We start from the raw sequence: 21,126 nt of genomic DNA, 5'->3' as shown, positions 1-21,126 counted from the left end.
GCCATAGAATGTTTTGGAAATAGTTTGTTCTCCTAACAGAATTATAGAAGCATAAAATACCAGAACCTCTATTCCTGTTATATAGCCCTTTAAAATGTGATTATTGCTATGAAGTAATTACATTTTCTATTTCACTTACCTGTAATTAATTTAAGCTTTAATTTAAATAGTCACATGTGGCTAGCGGAGACCATAAAAGGGAAGCACAAATCTAAATGCTGGCTCAGAAGACATGTGAGTGGCCTATAAGTGAGACAGGGGCTTGAGTGACTTAGAGTAAACAAACCAGTCCAGCCATGATACCAAGTCACACACCACTGCAGTTGGCCACCAGCACTTTTGATTGTACCCAAATCTGGGGCAGTGCAGGAAAGGAAGGGTTACAAGTGGAAATAAATCAAGCCTTTTACTACTGATTTCACATTTTCCTGCAGCACAGGTCAACCAGAAGATCACTCACTGGCCATTTACATTTCCACAAGAAAACAACAGACAACTCACAGCTAGCTGTAAATATAGTGGAGGACATTTGAAATGCCTGGAAACCAGATAAGCAATCTGCCTTGCTGGTGCAAATTTAGTGAGCAAATTCTCACAGAGCGTGCTGTTTCTGCAGGGTTTTTTATGTTCTTCTCACTGTCTGACTGAATGATACACTCCTATACAGTAAATCTCCCCTTAAATGCACAACAAGAATGGAATGATTTAGAATTTGAGAAACAAAGCACAATGCTCTTTTGTTTTTTAATTTTAATTTTTAGACCTCATGTGCATGTTGTCCGAATATCCCAACGGTAACATTCTGGGGAGTGGGGAATTTCATAAAATTTTTATTTATCTGAATTTTTAAAAAAATTCGTTCTATTTAAAATTTAAGTTTTGTATTAAGATAATTGTAGAGTCCAATGCAGTTGTAAGAAATAATACAGAGATATCTCCTGTAATATTTTCCCAGTTTTCCTCAATGGTAGGATTTTGCAAAACTATAATATAATATTATAACCAGCATGTCGACATTGGTATAATGCACTGGTATTATTCAGATTGCCAGTTTTACGGGTACTCACTTGTGTGTGCGTATGTATGTGTATTCAGTTCCATATAATTCTATCACTTGTGTAGGTTCCTGTATCCCCCACTAAGGTCAAGATCTTGAACAGTCCCAACACCACAAAGATCCCTCCTCTTGCCCTTTTAGAACCCACCCAGTTCTCTTCAGCCTCGCCCCTGTACATAATCAGTGATATGTGCTCCATTTCTAAAATGTTATCATTTTAATCGTGTTATATAAAAGAATCATACACTATGTAAGCTTCTGGGGTGGACTTATTTCACTTGCCATAATCCTCTGGATATTTCCCAAGTTAATGCGTATACCAATAGTTCATTCCTTTTCATTGCTGAGTAGTATTCCATGGTATGTATGTATCACAATTTATTTAACTATTTACCTGTTGAAGGATATCTGGACTACTTCCAGTTTTTGAATATTATGAATAAGCTTCCGTGAATATTCAGTTTTTATGTAAATATAAGTTTGAATTTTTCTAGGATGAATGCCCATGAGTGCAGTTGGTGGCCCATATGGTAGTTACACGTTTAGTTTAATAAGAAAATGTCCAACTGTTTTCCAGAGTGGCTGTACTATTTATATTGCCACCGGGAATTTATGAATGAGCCACATTCTCACTAGCATTTAGTGTTGCCATTATTTTTTATCTTAGGAGGTGATGATCTAGGGATCTCTCACCAACCAGCTCACCATCACATACACATACCATCTTCCTGATACAGTTATGTCGTAATTTTGTTTAGATCAATATTCTGCTTTTATATAATTACATCTCAAGAAATGACACTCACTTTTAAGCCATGGAATGTTTTAGTGTTTTTATTTTCATGCATAACTTCATTTTTTCCAAGCACTTAATCTATTTTTTATGTTTTTAGTTTACTTTCATGTCTTTATCACTAAAGTGTTCCCCCAAACTTCCCCAGTTGTCTAAATCATTTCTCAACACATTCATATTCATAAAGCACTCCATTCATTAAGTCTTCTTGGCGATGCCTCCCCTATAGCCCTCTGACCTGCTCCAGTCTTCATTGGTTGCTTGCTGAGTCTGTTGCATCGCTATCATCTTTTCACCATCACTAATAGAAAATATTATAGCCATGAATTAAGAACAAGATGTTATAAATAAGACGAATGGAAGTTGAAAATATGAACACATAAGAAATTCAGTGCGGTTTTCCATCACCACTGGCTTGAGCTGGATGCCCTGTTTCCTGAATACTATTTTTCTTTTGCGTGGCCTCCTTGAAGTGGAATACATTATTTCAGGTAGTTTCCTGGGGAAAGGGCTTGTGAGGTGAAGTTTTGAGGCCTTGATTATCAGAAAAGACCATTAAGTTATCCACACATGTAATCAATAGTTTCATTTCACATAGGTTAAATAATTTTTTCTTAAATCTTGAAGCTGTTGCTGCAGCATTTTCTAGCATCCAGCGTTCTGCTGAGGAAGAATGTTTTGATTTCTGTTCTTTGCATATGTACCCCTCCCTTTTTTTGCTGGCCCCTTTGGAGACTCTTGAGGTTTTTCTCTTTACCCCTCTTCTTTGAAATTTCCACATTTTTACCTTGTCATAGATGTATTTGGATCTATTGTATTGAAGAATAATGGGACCTTTTGATCAGAAAAATCATATCTTTAAATTCTTAAATTCCATAAAATTGTCTTGACTACTTCTTTGATTTTTTTAAAAAAATTTTGCTTTTGTATTTCTGGACCTCTGGAGGTCTTCCAATCTTTTGATGTTTTTCTCTCTCTCTCTCTCTCTCTTTTTACCATCCCTTAGGCTTTTTAAAGTACCTTCTAGGTTAGGGGTTAGCAAAATATGGCCATGGGATCACCACCCATTTTTCTAAATAAGGTTTTATAGGAACCCAGCTATGTCCATTCTGTTACAAGTGCAGTTCAGTAGTTGCAACAGAGACCATATGCCCTGCAGGCCTAAAATATTTCATATCTGGTCATTTAATAAAAAGTTTGCTGACGCCCGGCCGGGTGTGACTCAGCGGTTGAGCATCGGCCTAGGATCCAAGTGATCGGGGTTCAATCCCCAGTGACTCTCTCATCATTGATGTTTCTGTCTGTCTCTCTCTCCCTCTCCTTTCCTCTCTCTGAAATCAATAAAGATATATTTTAAAAAAATAGTATATATCCAATTATATATACATAGATACACATTTCCTTTACAACCTGTAATTGAAAAGGTTTTTTTTAATTGTTTTATAGGTTTTCCTTCCCTTTGGTTACAGAATGGGGTTTTTTTAATGGTCTCATTTATTTTGCCAGTCTCAAAAGAGCTGTGGAAATAGATTTTTTATTCTCTATCAAATAAGTAATGCCAAAGGGACTCTGGGATTCACTGGGGTCAAAGAGGAAAAAAAGTACATGTAGAGATATAAATGAATTGAGGAATGAGAGCGTCTTGAATCATTTGATGAACAATAGCTTTCCTAATCACCACTTTGGGACTTTTTTCACATTGATTTCAGCCTTCAACTGGTTCCATTTATCAGGTCCACATTTGATGGTGGTTGCATTTTATAACTCAATAGACATCAATATCTTATAGCTCAATAAAATTTGATACAAAGCCTATATACTATGGAACTAGCCCTGTCCAAAGTGTTGGTGTTATGTGGTTCACAATCAAATACTGAACTCTTAAATAAATGATAGAAAGAAATGGCAATTTTTACTCCAGCAAAAGCATAAAATTTAAGGGAGAAATGAGAACAATGAAATGGAAATGTAGGACAGAGGGAAAGAGCAAAAATGCTGGGCATGTTGAAACTGTGAAAAAAATCTGAGTGAAAAGTAAAGTAAATACTAATTATTATTAATAAAATTTCGAGCGATTTCTAGATATAGTAAACCCATATCAGAGAAGTACAATTATGAATACAAATGGAAGAGAGAAAAAGACATAAATCAGTATACAAAAGTGATAATATATTTGACAGAAGTATTGAATCTGAACAAGAAATTTCCAGAAAAAAATATAAAGGAATGTGAGATATCTTTTTCTTTTTGAGGTATATTCTGAGAAGGAAAGAATGGAAAGTATATAATGTTTACATTAACTTTCACATAAATAATAAAAAAATAGATATTTCCATATATACACATATATATGTAATAATATAACAAATCACAAATAATATCCTGTGGGGTTTCAGTGTTAGAAAGTGAGAATTAGAGATAATTAAAGAGAATTAATGTCCAGTTGTTAACTGCTGCTAATCCGGCACTCAGTAAAACTTTTGATGGACCATATTTTGAAATTCTTATTGTAAGCTATTCAATAAACGATCTTGGAGGAGGTTGGATTGATATCTCACTTTTACAGTAGGATACATTTCATAAGGCTGTAAGATGTAAATATTGCAAACAAAACAGTGAAAGCACCAGAAGAAACCGTGAAGCACTTTTATATGATCTTGGCACAAGGAAGGCCTTTCTAAGAACAAATAAGAATACTTTGAGATACCCTGAGGTCATAAAACAAAATAATGATATATTTGATGAATACAATTCAGTGGAGGCAGGGCTGAATCACAGAAGGTGTTTATTGAGAAAGCCAGCCACCCAAGAAGACAAGGAGCATAGGAGCATCCAAAACCTGCCTTAAGCAATGGCCCTAGGGATAGGGTTAATAGGGAAATGGGGTAAACTGAGCCTGGGAGCGGAATGCAGCTATTTGCAGCCCCAGGGGTCCCCAGGCGTCAGCTGTTGTTCTTGGTCCTCTGGAGATATCTCGATGAGATGATATCTTGACCCCTGGTCGGGCCTGGGCCGGCCTGACCACCTCTGCTCGAGGATACAACGTCCACAGCTGTGTCACCTCCTTAACTGCTTTGTCCGGAGTCAAGGGGACTATATGGGCTAAAAGGCCTAGAGAAAAGAAACTTAAGGAAAAAGACACTTAAATCCCTGCTCACATCAGTAGATGTGTTCTACAATTTTATAAGTAATATATTTATATTTTAGATTAATTCAGGTGCTCAATCTTTGGACATTATAAGTGCCCCTATCACAATTATTAGAAAAATATAAAACAAAACCCCCCAAAATAGAGATAGATACACACATATATTTGCAAATCTTATCAAAAGCAAAGCTAGTTTCCTTAATATAAAAAGCACTTCCAAAATTGATAAAAAAGTAAATCAACGTTGCAAGAAAACTTCTTTGTATAGACAGAATATAGAAAATGGAAATAAAAATGGCTTAAATAGATGAAAAGGTGTTCATTTCTATCATAATAAGAGGAATGAAAATTAAACTGCATGGAAATATTCCTACCTAAGAGAGTAACAAAAAAAAAATACTCATAACACGCTATTGATTTTTTATTACATAACAAATCACCACGAATTTAGCAACTTAAAACAATTTTATTATCTCACAGTTTCTTTGGGTCACACTGCATGGCTGGATTTTCCTCCAAGTCAGTTAATGCATTTTTTGCTAAACTATCTATCTCTTCCCTCCTTCCCATTATACCCATGAAGGATCTGGATGGAGTGCAATAAAGAGTTCACAGAGTAATGGGCTCACGGCTTTGGCCTCTGACTAGTAAGCCTATCTGGCCATTCTCTTGTCAATGTTAAGGCCTGTGCTCTAAATAGTTTTTCTTTTTAATTCTAAATACAAACCACAATAAAATAAACTATGCCATTTTTCTACCTTCATAAAAACCAGGAGACATCCATAAAATAGTGTTGGCCCACACCTGGGATTACTGCCAGCTTGAGCTTAAAAAGAAAGTATTTTCAGATATACAGTCAATTATCCAATAAATGTGAAGTAAGGTAGTGCAATAATAAACTTTCCCCCTAATTATATAGTATTGGGAGGAATGGGGTACTTTTTGATGTAATGAGCAGTTAATAGTCTCTTGTGATGCACTATGAAAAAATAAACACATGACTATTGTTAAAACATACAAATACAAAAATGGAGAACACGTAATTCCATTTATGTGAAACTCAAGAACATGCAAAACTAATCTGTGGTGTTGGAAATCAGTATAGTGATCATCTCCATGGGGCGATTACTCTAGGTATTGTAGGAAACCTTCTAGCGTACCAGAAATATTCCATGATTTGATCCACGTGGTAGCTACATGGGTGTACACATATACATAAATTCATCATGCTTTACTTTATTATAATGAGAAATAAAACTTAACCTTATTTATAATATATAATTATTCCAGTAGAATGCCTACTTTGATTTTTACACACAAGTCATGCCAAATATCCTGCCTTGGCAATTTGAACAAAGATGAACACACGTTTCATCCATAATACATATTCAACATTATTTTCCAGGAATACTCCAGAAGATTAAAACAATGACACATATAAGGTACTGTTTATCTTTTGAATTACTATTGTGTAAAATATCTTGTCGTTATGTGTTTTTGTCCAACCTTAAAGTAACTACATAATCATGCATAGTTTAAAAATTTGGCTAAAAACAGCTTACAGTTCAGCAAAATATGCCTTTATATTGCCATTCTATTTTGATAATAGAAATTGGACAAGAGAATTTGGAGGTAAATGATACTTTGTAGGAGTGTAAAAATTAATTTTACTCCTACCTTTCCAAGTTCTTTTGGCCGGATTAACAATCAGATTAACATGAGACAGGTTAACAGGAGAAAATTTATTATCTATGAACACAAGGGCCTCCATAAGAATATGAGACCTGAGGACACAGTGGGCAGTTGAGGCTTATGTGCCATTCTGGGTAAGGAGAGGGAGGCAGGGCTCTGAGATTTCAAAGGAAAGTAGGCAGTTCACAGGTAGATGAAAAGAGCAAACTTTTGGCAAACAAATTCTGGCCTGGCCACCCAGAACAATGGAACACAGAGGGTAGTCAGACAGACAGACTTCACTGGTTCCTCTCTGTCTGCCACACTTCTTTATGTTACACTAGGGTGAAAGCTCCCTTCCTTTAAGCAGGTTTTTCACCTGAATTCCTTCAAGCAGGTAAAGGGGGGAGGCCCAAAGTTTCTTTCTGAGCCTTTTGTTTCTTAAAATAACCAGCTTAAAATAATCAAAATCCCAAAAGGCGTATTTTGGGGTGGCAAACTCTGCTTCCTTTCAAGCTCATCTAAAATTTACACTGAGAGTAGATAAAAATGTGGGCAACAAATCAAGGAGGCTTAACTCTAGTTACTCTGGGCAGTGGCTTGAGCTTTAGGCTTGGTGACCTTGAAGAGAGCTCTGTGACACCTTTATTTGATGAGAGGATCAACAGAACAGGGAAACAAAACTGTTCCCCATTCGATTTGAACCACTATATCTTTAGAGTCTACATAGAAGCCAGACTTGCGCCAGTATTCATGAGAGTGGACAGAAGACAATTTTGACATGTGTTTGGAGTTTCCAATTTTTGCAGGAGGACTTCGCATAGACAGTGATCTTGGTTCAGCCAAGTTCCTTGGGCCACTGTTATCCCTTTAGCATTGTAAAATTTCCCTGCAAAGGGGCTCAAAAAAATGGACCAGCTTTGTATTATGATATCATAGTAGTGATTAGAATAAAAATCCAGCTAAGTTCCCCTTTATGAAGTCATGATATATAGAATTTTGAAAGTGATGCATATGCTTTTAATCTATCAATTCATAAGAATTTGCAAATAGTAATCATCAACACCATTACTTCTACTATTTTGAAGTATTGACAACTACAATTCCAAGAAATTTTCCAACAGGTCTTTATATTCAGGGCAACTTTAAAGTGAAGTAATAACTTATTTATCATCTTGATACTGTGAGACTCTTATAAAACAGTTGTGGGAAAGGTTTTACAAAGATATTTAGGTTTTGAGGGATGAGTAACTGTTTGGCCAGCAGATGGAAAAGTCAGTCCCCTCAGAGTGAAAATCAAGTGCAGTGGCAAGGAGGAAATAAAAGGACTATACACACACACGTGTGTATATACACATACATGTGTGTGTATATGCATATATATGTATACATATATACAGGGTGTCCCCCAAAATGTATACACACTTTAACAGCTGATAGCTCAATTTTGAAAATGAAATGTATTTTTAAAAAACATTGCCTTTATAATTATTCAGTGTGTGTATCCATTTTGGGGGGACACCCTATATATGGAGTGGGGAATTCCATGTAATTTTTAAAATAAGAAACACAAGTAAACGCCATTTCTGCAGCGCTTAGCTCCAAATTAATAAAGGTGTGTGGAAGAAGTGTGACAGAGTTATGATAAGAGGCAGATTTAAGGTAGGGAAATACCACTCTCCTAATGTGTTGAAACCCTAAGACCATCACAGCAGATGCAGATGAGGAGAGAGTAGGGATTGGGCCGTGTGAACCTGGGCCTGTTGGAAAGGTGCTCATCTAGCTATGAAGATGTTTGATCTGTTTTCTAAGCAGCACCTTCGTTTCACAAATGAAGGAACAGGAATAGTTAACAAAGTTCCTGGCGCCTCTATACTCAATGCGTGGTCCCTGGGCCTGCACCTTTAGAGTCACCTGGGACCTTATCACTAATACAGATGCTTAGGCCCTGCCCCAGCTCTACCTTAGCCTAAAGGCCACCCAGTAGGACTACCCTAGGGGGGCCTGACTCAGTTTCCATTGAATCCCTCCCTTACTGTTGTATCTTGCTGCTTTAATAGACCCCGTGGGCGCATCACTTCCACGCCGTTTAAGAAATGGTCCTGGAACATGTCCCTGCCAGTGCCATCTTAAGATTCTTCCCGGCCATGGCCGAGTGAGATGCCCCTGGGATTTGGGCTGCCGTGGCATGTTTTCCAGCGCTCCGGGTGACCCCGTGATGCCGGGGTTCTTCCTCCAGACGCCCGCTTTGTGCATTGCAGTCTCCACCCGCCGAATTCCGGCGGGGCCCCGTGGGCACGCGCGGCGTCTGGCGGTTGCCTAGCGACGGCGCAGGCTCGAGGCCTCGGTGGAACAAGCGCGCGCGATTGTTGGCGGGCTGCTTGGAGGGGCGACATGAGCACGCCCAGGGGCTCGCTGATCCCCCGGGAAGTGGAGACTCCCAAGGAGTTGCAGCTGCGGGTGACTCCTTCGGAGCTGAAGTTCCAGGACACGGCGGCGGGGAGGGTGTACCGCCAGCCGATCACTGTCCACAATCTGGGCCGCAGCAACCAGAAGATCCGGTTTCTGGATCCAGTCAAGCCACAGGTGAGACACCCGGGGGTGCTCAGGGCGGGACCTCCGAGGGCTGTGCTCGGAGGCTGCCTCGCCCCTTGGGCGCCTGCTTTGTCCTGGGGTGCAGGCCCTGGGCTACTGCGGGGGTGGGGGCAGGCCTGGGTTTCCTGGGGATCCGTGACTTAAGTGTCTCTGTATATGTGTGCTCGACTTTTTGTTAATCTTTTTTTTACTTAGGGTTGGGACCGAGGGTGGGGAGATTCGATGGAGAACCTCCCAATTCCTTCGTTCTGAGTTTGGAAAGAGGGGAAGGGGCCTCCACGTCTGTCTCCGCTCAGCCCAGAATCTATGCCGCGTGATACTGTAGAATTATGACGACAAACCTTTGAATCATAAAGTGCCTGTTTACTCCAGATGTTTTGGGACAGTGGGAAGGTTTATTATTCACATTTCGACAAATATTTGTTGAGCACCTACTATATAATAGGTAGTAGGTATGAGGAATGCACGACGGACATAGTCCTGGCCTCATAGGATTTAGAAACTCCCAGGGTGTCAGTCAAAGTCTAATCATCAGCAAAATTAATGTTCTGAGAGGCTGTCCCCATCATCTGACCTAAAAGTTGACAGAATTTCATCTCTATCTCACTGTTACTTTAGAGCGTGGGTGTGTATGTATGGTTATTAATTTACTGTGATCACCTGTTATCTGGGAGACTTTCAGTATAGGAAAGGGGATAAGAAATTTTGATATGTGATATATAAATGATTGGTTTCATGGGATATTCCTAATGATTAATAGTATTGAATTCAGCTGGACTTATTTGTACAGAAATGGAAAGGGGTCTGATTTTTTTTTTTTTTGGTTAGGCTTGCACGTATTTGTTCAAACATCCATAGGAAAATGTCCAATAGTGATTAGGAGGGCAACGAGAAACAGGACTTTCATGTCCTACCTTTCACACTTTAAAAAAATTGATGTACTATTTATCTACACTAAAGTGCCCAAATCTTGAAAGTAAAGCTTGATGAATTTATATATCTGTATACATCCATGAGCCACCACTTGGATCAAATCATGGAATATTTCTGGTACTCTAGAAGGTTTCCTACAATACCTGGAGTAATCGCCCCATGGAGATGATCACTATACTGATTTCCAACACCACAGATTAATTTTGCATGTTCTTGACTTTCATATAAATGGAATTTCGTGTTCATTTTTGTATTTGTATGTTTTAACAATAGTCATGTGTTTATTTTCTCATAGTACATCGCAAGAGACTATTAACTGCTCATTACATCAAAAAGTACCCCATTCCTCCCAATACTATATAATTAGGGGGAAAGTTTATTATTTCACTACCTTACTACACATTTATTGGATAATTGACTGTATATCTGAAAATACTTCCTTTTTAAGCTCAAGCTGGCAGTAATCCCAGGTGTGGGCCAGCACTGTTTTATGGATGTCTCCTGGTTTTATGAAGATAGAAAAATGGCATAGTTTATTTTATTTTGGTTTGTATTTAGAGTTAAAAGGAAAAACTGTTTAGAGCACAGGCCTTGACATTGACAAGAGAATGGCCAGATAGGCTTACTAGTTAGAGGCCAAAGCCATGAGCCCATGACTGTGAACTTCTCTTTTATTGCACTCCATCCAGATCCTTCATGGGTATAATGGGAAGGAGGGAACAGATAGATTAGCAAAAAACGCAGTAACTGACTTGGAGGAAAAAAGAAAAACAAGGTGCTATGCTAGGTAGAGAGCATTGTCATCATCACTGTTATAATGACTTTAAAAAGGATTCTAATACATGGTAGTACTTGGTTTGCACCCTGGCTCAATATCCTGCATTATCTATGTAGTGAGTACTTACTATATGTCATGGGGAGCGCTATATACCGTCTACTATGGGTTACTGGTAGAAAATAAAGAAGACACACTTTTGAAAACACAATCCTGACTCGTGTGGCCTCTGGTTTAGTCAGATCAGCCTTACTTGTAATTGTCCCCTTACTCCAATGGCTCAGACTTTTAAAAAGTTTTTGACCTATGGTTTTATTCTCCTTCCAGCAAAAATCAGTCCTTTCCAAATTCCACCTTTTTAAAAAAAAAAATCTTTATTGACTTCAGAGAGAGGAAGGGAGAGGGAGAGAGAGACAGAAACATCAGTGATGAGGGAGTCATCATTGATCGGCTGCCTCCTACATGCCTCTGACTGGAGATCGAACCCGTAACCCAGGCATGTGCTCTGACCGGGAATTGAACTGCGATCTCCTGGATCCTAGGTTGATGCTCAACTCCTGAGCCACGCCCGGCCGGGCTAAATTCCACCCATTTTTGAGGGTCAATGTGAGTTCTCATTTTCTCTAACAAGCCTCTTACATTACCTCCAAATTACTCTTTCCTACTGGATACCACTTGCATTTACAGACATTCATCATAGTTTGGACTTGTGTGCCCATGACTCCTGGTAAATCTTAATTTGACCTTAAAGGTCAGTTCAGAAGCTCCTAAGAGCACGAAGGTGCCTTAAACTAGCCTTTGCACTCCACTCAAAGTGCTCAGCAACTAGTAGTCTGACCATAAGCACATGCAACTGAAGCCCTGGTTTCCTTTCTTGAAGACACAGCTGCTTTCAGGGAAGATAGCCACACCTGATCTGGGGACTGGCAGCACCCAAAAGTCATTATGGGGAGCAATCTATTGTTTTCTGTTTCGTAACTGAGTTGGAGTGTGGTAGTTACGAGGTATCCGAATCATTGTTTGCTGGATTGTGATGCTTTTAGACCAGTGGTTACCAACGAATCACTCCAGTGCTCTATATTCTCCATGGCTTAGACCCCGCCTAGCATTGAAAGCCCTGAATAATTCATTTCAACTGGACCTCCATCGGTACTGATTGAAGCTCTTTGCCCATCGAGGCTAGCTTATTAGCTGCCTGCTGAGAGATTATTTTGTTGACTCTTTTCTCTGCTTGTGTCTGAAATATTTCTGCCCCCACAGGGAGCACCTTTCTTGCTTTTCCACCTTTTACATCCATCTCTAAGCCTAGGCCAAGTGCATTTCTCCCTAGTAGTAATCATGTTCTCTCAAGGATTTGCATGATACTTATGGCTGAATCACTCATATGATACTTAATTAGTCCCTGGCTTACATTATTTAACTTTCGAGGGGCATATAGTCTGCTTCTCTAAAGAGATTATGTATTCAGGAGAGGGACTCTAGCTGTGTGGAAAGAGCTTAAGTTTTAGAGGCAGATAGGTGTGTGTTTTGAATCCTCACTGCCTGAGTGACCTTAGACAGTAATTTCACTCTACAGGACCCAGTTTCCTCATCTATATGTTGTGATCCATGATCTCAGCCTTACAGGACTGTGGAAGTGCATTGAGATGTAGAATGCTTGACATATTATAAGTGCTCAACAGATAAGATAGTTCTTCTCTTTCTTTGCCCCTTACCTTTTTTCCTGGAGTCTAGGAAATATTTGAAAAGAACAAAAGTGCCCTCCCCGGCATATTTCTTTTTTACATTTCCTCAAAATTATGAAGTCTGACTTCCCATGTGGAAAGTATATAAAATTCTATATGTATATGTGGATGTATATACACGGTGTCCCCCCAAAAATGTATATACACACTTCAACAGCTGATAGCTCAATTTTGAAAATGAAATGTGTGTTAATAAACACTGCCTTTATAATTATTCAAAGTGTGTATACATTTTTGGGGACATCGTATATGTATGCCTGTGTGTTTGTATGTATACATGTATGTATTATGCATGTATACATGACTGAGCAACATTTTTATTAGACTGCTCCTCCTTTTTTTCTATATTTGAGTACCCCTCAGCCTTTACATATTTCTCAACTGACTACATTGTCATTTTCAGTTCAAAGCATATCTGAAGAATGTAGAATCTGATAGGTGTAAATATGTCAGTAAGTATTTGCCTTCAGGGTAGCAATATTGCCTATGTCTTGATATAGCTCTTGAAATAATGTACACTCCTAACTACAGTTGCTCACATTATTTCCTTATTAGGGGTTAAGATGTGTAATTTGATTTTTTTCTTCCACTGAAGTTCAAACTGGTTTTACCAAGTGTGGATAAAGAGATTGCTTCTGGACTTCAGATGACAGCTATGGTGGAATATCATCCTAATAAAGATGAAGACACTTTTGACCAACTACTTATTGCAATAGGAAACAAAGCAGTAGAGGTCCCTCTTATTGGGTAAGTATTCCTCATATTTCATGCTGACATTTTGAGCACACTTTAAATTAAAATTAGAGTCAAAGTAATATTCTTTATATTCCCTGACGAAAAGGGCTTGTTGTATCTATAGTTTCCTTACAGTTGACCTTAAAGGACACAATTTTAGCAAACTGTGGTTTAAAATAAATGAAGACTAGTTCGCTATTATTTTTAATTTTTATTTATTTATTTTTTTATTGATTTCAGAGAAAGGAAGGGAGAGGAAGAGAGAGAGAGAGAAACATCAATGATGAGAGAGTCACTGATTGGCTGCCTTCTGCTCGCCCCCTGCTGGGGATCAAGCTGGCAACCCGGGCATGTGCCCTGACTGGGAATTGAACCGTGATTTCCTGGATCCTAGGTTGATGCTCAAACTCTGAGCCATGCAGGCCAGGCTGGTATGTTTTTAAATTAAGATAACTTTTAAAATGTCCAACAGCCCAGCCAGCGTGGCTCAGTGGTTGAATGTCAACCTGTACACCAGGAGGTCATGGTTGGATTCCCCGTCAAGGCACATGCCCAGGTTGCGGGCTCGATCCCCAGTTACGGGGGTGTGCGGGAGGCAACCAATTCATGACTCTCATCATTGATGTTTCTGTCTCTCTCTCTCTGCCTTCCTCTTTCTCTGAAATCGTGAAAAAACATATTTAAAAAACCATTCAACAATTACATGTATTCTTTTTTCTTCTTGATACACATCCTATTTTATTTCTCCCATATTTTTTGGTACCTTTAGACAGACTTAGTAAAAAAAAAAGCTCTATTTGTCTATGAGCAGCAGAATTAATATTGAAATATTGGTATGATTTTGGTATTAGACATATGCCTTTTTATTTTTTCCCTTGTGTTTTTTCATTTTTATAAACGAAATTTAGATCTGCAGTTATTTTGGTTCTCTTTAGTGTTGAGAAGTTCTGATTTTGTACACCCACACCATCCCATTCTGCATGGGAATCAAACAGTGATACATGTTAGGAAAGGGGCAAGCTTATTAACCTGTTGCAAATATTTAATTTACATTTTACATTGAATTTTAAGTAGGGCCATTTTGGGCCCATGCTGCACGTTGACAGCACCTATGACTAGTAGTCCCATTTGCTTGTTCGTGCTGTATATGGAGAGAAGTGTTGAAGATGCTTCTGCCTTTGGGAATGGATTCTGTCTTATTCCCATGCCTTGCCCTCTCTCATCAGAGGCCAGCTGCTCACCAGGGGTGCAACGTAGGGACAGAACTGCCCCCTTGAAGTGTGATGAACAGGGCCAAGGGGAGGGATAGTGTGTGAGTTTGCTGTCATGTTTCTATTTTTTAAAAAATTCAGTTGAAGATTCCAGTACAATTATAAGACACAATTGCTTGTGCATCTTCCCCAGTTTCCCCAAGTGGTAACATTTGGCAAAACAATAGGATAACACCACAACTAGAAAATTTACATTGAGCAGTCCACCTATTGTATTCAGATTGCCACAGCTTTAAACTCGGTTGTGTGTGTGACCTTTCACAGTCTACAGTTTTCTTACCTGCCTGGATTTTGAATCCACCACCACGGTCAAGATACTGAACAGGTCCAACACCACAAGAATCCCTCCTGTTATTTTTTTAACCACCCCCACCTCTCTTCTGCCTCACAAACACCATCCCTAAAACTGGAAACCACTAACCTGGCTTCCATTTCTAAAAGTTTTTCATCTCAAATAGCTTTTTGGAATTGACTTTTTAGCAACAAAACTCCCTGGAGATGCAACCAAGTCGTTGAATATATCAGTAGTTTGCTTCTTTGTAATCTTGGGTTCTAGTCCATGGTATATGCATACCACAGTTTGTTAATTATTGACCCGTTGAAGGGTTTTAAGGCTGATTCCAATTGTTGGCTCTCACAAACAAAGCTGCTATGAACATTCATGTACAAATTTTGTGCGAACCCAAGATTTCATTTTCATATGCTGGGTCATATGGTAGTTGCATGTTTAGTTTAAAAGAAAATTCTAAATGGCTTTTCAGAACGGCTGTAGCATTTTACGTCGCAGTGAGCAATATATGAGCAGTTTGGTTCTCTTGCATCTTCACTGGCATTTGTTACTGTCACTGTTTTTTTAGTTTTTACCATTTTCAATACCAGAGTCTCATTTTAGCTTTAACTTGCATTTCTGTGTTGTTCCTCCAGTCCTGGGGTCCCAATCCAGCCAGCTCTACCTTCTCATCGACTTTCACCATTCTCCTTTGCTTGCCTCTTGCGCCATTTCTGTGGTTTATAGTTGTGCTTAGTGGGGAGAAACATGGAAAAATGGATTTATGCAATCTTGTCTAGAAACCAGAAGTTTGTATTATCTGGTTAATAAAGAGGTTAACTCGTTACACAAACAATATTAAGATGTGAAGCCAAACCTTTTTTCAAACCATGTCTCTGGCTGGCTGAAGGAAAGTGTCTTAAGAACCTTCTCTCCCTCTTTCTGTCTCTGTCTCTGTCTCTGTCTCTCTCTCTCTCTCTCACACACACACATGGTTTATCTTAGTAGGAAGGGCCTGGTAACACAGTAATGTATAACAGTTCCTCTGGCTTTCCTGTTGGTTTCTTTTCCACCTGATTAAGAGGAGCATTTCCAATAACGTATGTTTTATGTTAACAGAGAGTATTTCCAATAACTGTGTACGTTTTATGTTAACTGTGTAATGAGTTAACCTCTTTATTAACCTCTATATTAATGCAATTATGTACAGTAAGGCCATGGATCTTTTCTTCAAGTGCTCTAGTAGAGAAATCAGTGCCTTTTGGACACTGGTTTTCTATGTATTCCTAAAAACTATCTCCCTCTTGCACATTTAAAAATTTCTAAGGTTTTTCATTATGGTTTGAATAGTTGCAAAGATGTAATTGCTTATATATAGTAAATGTTCTATAAGATAGTTACATGTCTCTTTCAGATGTGTCCAGTAAAATGGAAATAACATAATAATTTGTTTAATAGTTGAAAATTTTACCTCATGTTTTTACCCTCAAATTTGTATTTCCACTCCATTTCTCACCATAGCATCCTATCCTAATGTATTACATTATTTTATTATTTTATTATTTTTTTAGAGAGAGAGGAAGGGAGAGGGAAAGAAAGAGAGAAGTATCCATTGGTTTCCTCTCATATGAGCCCTGACTGGGAATCAAGACGACACTCCAACTGACTGATCCACATCGTCCAGGGCCATTTTTATGCTTAGAAGTTTTTTGCTGATCACCAGCAATTAGTTATGTATGTAAATTTGTATATAATTTATGCATATGTATATATGTACATATACATGAAAACACATGTGGCAGTGGCTAACAGTAGTAATAGAGGTATCATATCACAGAATTATCATTTCATTTGTGATGAGAACATTTAAGATCTAGTCTCTTAGCAAATTTCATGTATGTAATACATTATTAACTGTAATCACAAAGCTGTGAATTAAATCCCCAGAACTTATTCATCTTCTAACTGCAAGTTTGTTCCCTTTGACTAACATCTTACCAATTCCTCCACCTCCAGCCCCTGGTAACCACACTCTCTGTTAACATAAAACGTACAATGTTATTGGAAATGCTCTTCTTAATCAGGTGGAAAAGAAACCAATAGGAAAGCCAGAGAAACTGCTATACATTACTGTGTTACCAAGCCCTTACTACTAAGATAAACTGTGTGTGTGTGTCTGTGTGTGTGTGTGAGAGAGAGAGAGAGACAGAAAGAGGGAGAGAGAGAAAGAGAGAGAAAGTTCTTAAGATACTTTCCTTCAGCCAGCCAGAGAAATGGTTTGAAAAAAGGTTTGGCTTCACATCTTAATATTATTTGTGTAACAAGTTAACGTCTGTCTTTATTAATGCAATTATGTACAGTAAGGCCATGGATCTTTTCTTTTCCTGTCACAAAATGATAATCTCTTTATGAGAAGAACGTGGGTATTCCTTAGAAGATTCAGCAATATATAGGTCAGTCCTGGCTGATCTCTGGAATGTCTGTGTTTACTCAATAGTACACAGACACTGGAAAAAACACATCCCATCAAGAAGGCCCAGGGCACCAGTGCATAAGGCAGTATCTGTGAATGTTTTGTTCAGGTATTCTTATTTATGTATTTTGTGTGTATATATGGATGTCTGTATTTATATTTTGGAGTTTGTATTCTATGCAGAATAAATTACTTAATTCATGTTTCTGGCACATAACCTAAGGGCTCTAAAGGTCATTTATTACTATAGTTATTATTGGTGCTGTTAGCATTGTTAGGTTTGTAAGGGTAATATACTTGAAGTCTAACAATGGATTCAAGGCTAAATTCACCAACAGTATATCCAGGTAATTCTTTAGATAAATTATTTAGGCTTTTTAAGTCTTTGGCTTTTCATCTGTAACATAGGAACCATAATAATATTTACTAACCTTTCAGGAATTTTTAAAAAATATGTTTTTATTGATATCAGAGAGGGGAAGGGAGAGGGAAGAGAGAGAGAAACATCAGTGATGAGAGTCATTGATCGGCTGCCTCCTGCGCGCCCCCTACTGGGGATCGAGTCCCCAACCCGGGCATGTGCCCTGACCAGGTATCAAACTGACCTCCAGGCTCATAGGTCAACGCTCAACCACTGAGCCACCCAGCCAAGCCTTTCAGGAATTTTTTAGTATCAAACAAGTCAATATTATGATGCTTTATAAACTATGTATGAAATATGTATTAGGGTTATAATGGATTTTTATTTATTTATTTATTTATTTATTAAACATAATTTTTTTTTTCTTCTTTTTTTTTTTAAATATATCTTTATTTATTTCAGAGGGAGGAAAGGAGAGGGATAGAGAGAGAGAAACATCAATGATGAGAGAATCATTGATCGAGCCCACAACTCAGGCATGTGCCCTGACCGAGAATCGAACCCTGATCGCCTGGATCCTAGGTTGACACTCAACCGCTGAGCCACGCCCGGCCGGGCCTATAATGGATTTTTAAAAGTGAATGAAAATGTGTGCTACAGATGTGCTACAGCGAGCCCTTTAAATTAGACACACACATGAAGAATCAATTGTATCTTTTTGTACTTAGACCTTGTTTTAGTCCCTAAATGATATTTTATAGCATCATACTTTTGTTTGTTTAATCAGATTTGGCATCATCTAAACGACTTTACTTTGTTAAGGTCAGTTCTACCCTTTTGAGGTGCGTCTAAAGAATGTATTTTATAGGCTTAGGTGGAGATTCCAAAATGTGTTTTAAACAACAAAAATATTGAGACATGTGGGTAGCCTATCCAGGTGAGTACTTGAGAGGGTATACCATGTACTTAGATGCATAAAGTCTGATTTCTTTGTTAAAAATATGTCTCATCTTGCTTTCACGTCTTTATTTCACAGTTTCTTTTACTGACAAATGTGCCACCGGTACACCTGGAAAGAAACTGAAATATCTCTTAAGAAGTTAAGACAGCCCTGGCAGGGTTTCTCAGTTGTTTGGAGCATCATCCTATACACCAAAAGGTTGTGGGTTCGATCCCAGGTCAGGGCACTTATGGGAGGCAACCTATCAATGTTTCTCTCTCTCTCCCTTCCTCTCTCTCTAAGATCAATAAACATATCCTTGGGCAATGATTAAAAAAACAAAAGTTAAGACAGAAGTGCCTTGTGTCTTTTTTTAAAAAGAATATATCTTTATTGATTTCAGAGAGAGGAAAGGAGAGGGGGAGAGAGAGAGAGAAACATCAATGATGAGAGAGCCATTGATCGAACCCGCAACCCGGGCATGTGCCCTGACCGGGAATCGAACCCCAATCGCCGGGATCCTAGGTCGATGCTCAACCGCTGAGCCACACCTGGCCGGGCGCCTTGTGTCTTTATATGTCTCGTCTCCCTGTCGATTTAACCACAAGTTTATAATAGCTAAAATTCATTATGCAGTCCTCTTTTCTCTCCTAGGTTGATTCCATCCTGCGAACTGGAAATTGATCAGGAAGTTAATTTTGGCACTTTGGTTGCCAATAGTAAAGTCTATTGTAAAGAGATTAGCATCACTAACCGTGGCAAGGCTCCAGGTAAGTACTTTCTGCCATATAAATGAACTTACGCTTTTGGAAGAGAGTTGGTACTATTTGAAAAATATACCTGGTGTAATTGATGGATTCTCTGGTTCACCGCCCTCTCCCCAGATGTCTATCTTTGGAAAGCTCAAAACGGAAGGCCCTTAAATAGGATAACTGTAAAAGACTGATAGGCAGTTATTCGGGTAGGATGAATCCTACTTATGATTCTGATGAACACAACCTGACTCACAGATAACTGCTGATCAGCCTGACAGTAGAAGGCAGGATGGTGTCATGGAATTGACGTAGTCCTGAGTCATCGAGGGGTAGAATCAGGGCATAGTGACTTACTAGCTGTGCCATCTGGGACAAGTATCCTTAAGGACATTGACCTTAAGATTCCTCATTTATAAACTGTGGCTAATAAAAATGTACTGTGGTTAATTGTGTATGTATTTAAGGTTGTAATATGTTACTTATTCTAGACACTCAATAAATATTTGCTTTTTTCTCTATTGTATTCAACTTTGAATTCACATGATGGTCCCTAGAAGGCTCTTACTACTTATTGAAAGAATAATGCTGCTTTCTTCTCCAGACTGGATTATTTCTGGAGATTCTTGCTGTGACCTAAGCGTTTACATAAAGGCCTGTGTGTATGGGCTCATGCCCACTCTTCATTGATGGTATACATTAGGTATAAAATCGCTTATCCCTTCATTCTCACTGGATGGTTAGGACCTGGGGCGGCAGGGCTGTCATTTCTGCCCAGCCGAAATGAAGACTAGTTCCACTCAAGGTAGACATTTCTCTCTGAGACTGCTCGTTGGTCACGTAAATCAAATCTTAAATCCAAACCCATCTTACACTAAGTGAGGATGATACCTGGGGCTGCTTGATTGAACAGTGGGAATTATTAAGACAAAAGGCAGTCTGTCACTTTACTGATTTTGTTCCCCTTGGGTATAAGTAAATAAAACTGATAATTGGTCCTTACTGAATGATGTTTATTTTGCTTTCCATGCTTTTGGTTTTTGTGATTGAATTTCTGATGCCTGTGGGACTGTAGAATATTAGGCTCCTTTGTGGTCTGACTCCAATATTAAGGATGGAGCCTCTCGTGGCAAGTGATTGTGGGCTGTATGGTCCTTTAGATTCTCTGGCTATATTGCAGAGCAGAGATACGTGATTGAGAGAATTTTTCTTTTATTATTTTACTTTCCAAAAATCTCTCTTGACAGTTATTCATGACAAATCCTTCAGAGTTTTGATCATATCCTCTCTTTGTTCTAAAATCTCACCAAATTGTATAGTTTTATTACATATAAAAGCTCTCTGTAAGTAAATATATATGGTTTTATCTTAATTGAATATTTAATATTACTTTACTTAATAAAAGAAATAAAATTAAGCCTCAGACCTGGGTCCATACATTTTAGGAAAAACAATATATATTGGCTTTTAGTATTATAGTAATATTTTATGTGTGCATAGAATTTGTGGTGAATGCTACATTTGGTAAATTATAATTGAGAACTGTGAAATGTTAATTGCTATTACTTTACAAACAAAATGTTATCAATGAAACACATTTTCTTAGTGT

At 38.4% G+C, this 21,126-nt stretch overlaps 1 protein-coding gene across 1 annotated transcript in view; it reads left to right on the top strand.

Annotated features, from left to right (window-relative positions):
* The first annotated feature begins 9,063 nt into the window (after window positions 1–9,063).
* The window catches only part of CFAP47 (cilia and flagella associated protein 47), a 354,566-nt gene continuing 342,503 nt past the window's right edge, over window positions 9,064–21,126 (top strand). The window contains exons 1-3 of the mRNA XM_016216827.2: window positions 9,064–9,255; window positions 13,313–13,464; window positions 19,420–19,535. Of these exons, the coding sequence (XP_016072313.2) occupies window positions 9,064–9,255; window positions 13,313–13,464; window positions 19,420–19,535 (460 nt within the window). The remainder of the gene's footprint in view (window positions 9,256–13,312; window positions 13,465–19,419; window positions 19,536–21,126) is intronic.

Source organism: Miniopterus natalensis, chromosome X (assembly GCF_054644295.1).
Source record: "Miniopterus natalensis isolate mMinNat1 chromosome X, mMinNat1.hap1, whole genome shotgun sequence".
Classification (NCBI taxonomy): domain Eukaryota; kingdom Metazoa; phylum Chordata; class Mammalia; order Chiroptera; family Miniopteridae; genus Miniopterus; species Miniopterus natalensis.
Note: the sequence above shows the minus strand (reverse complement) of the source record. Positions and strands in the feature narration are given on the sequence as shown.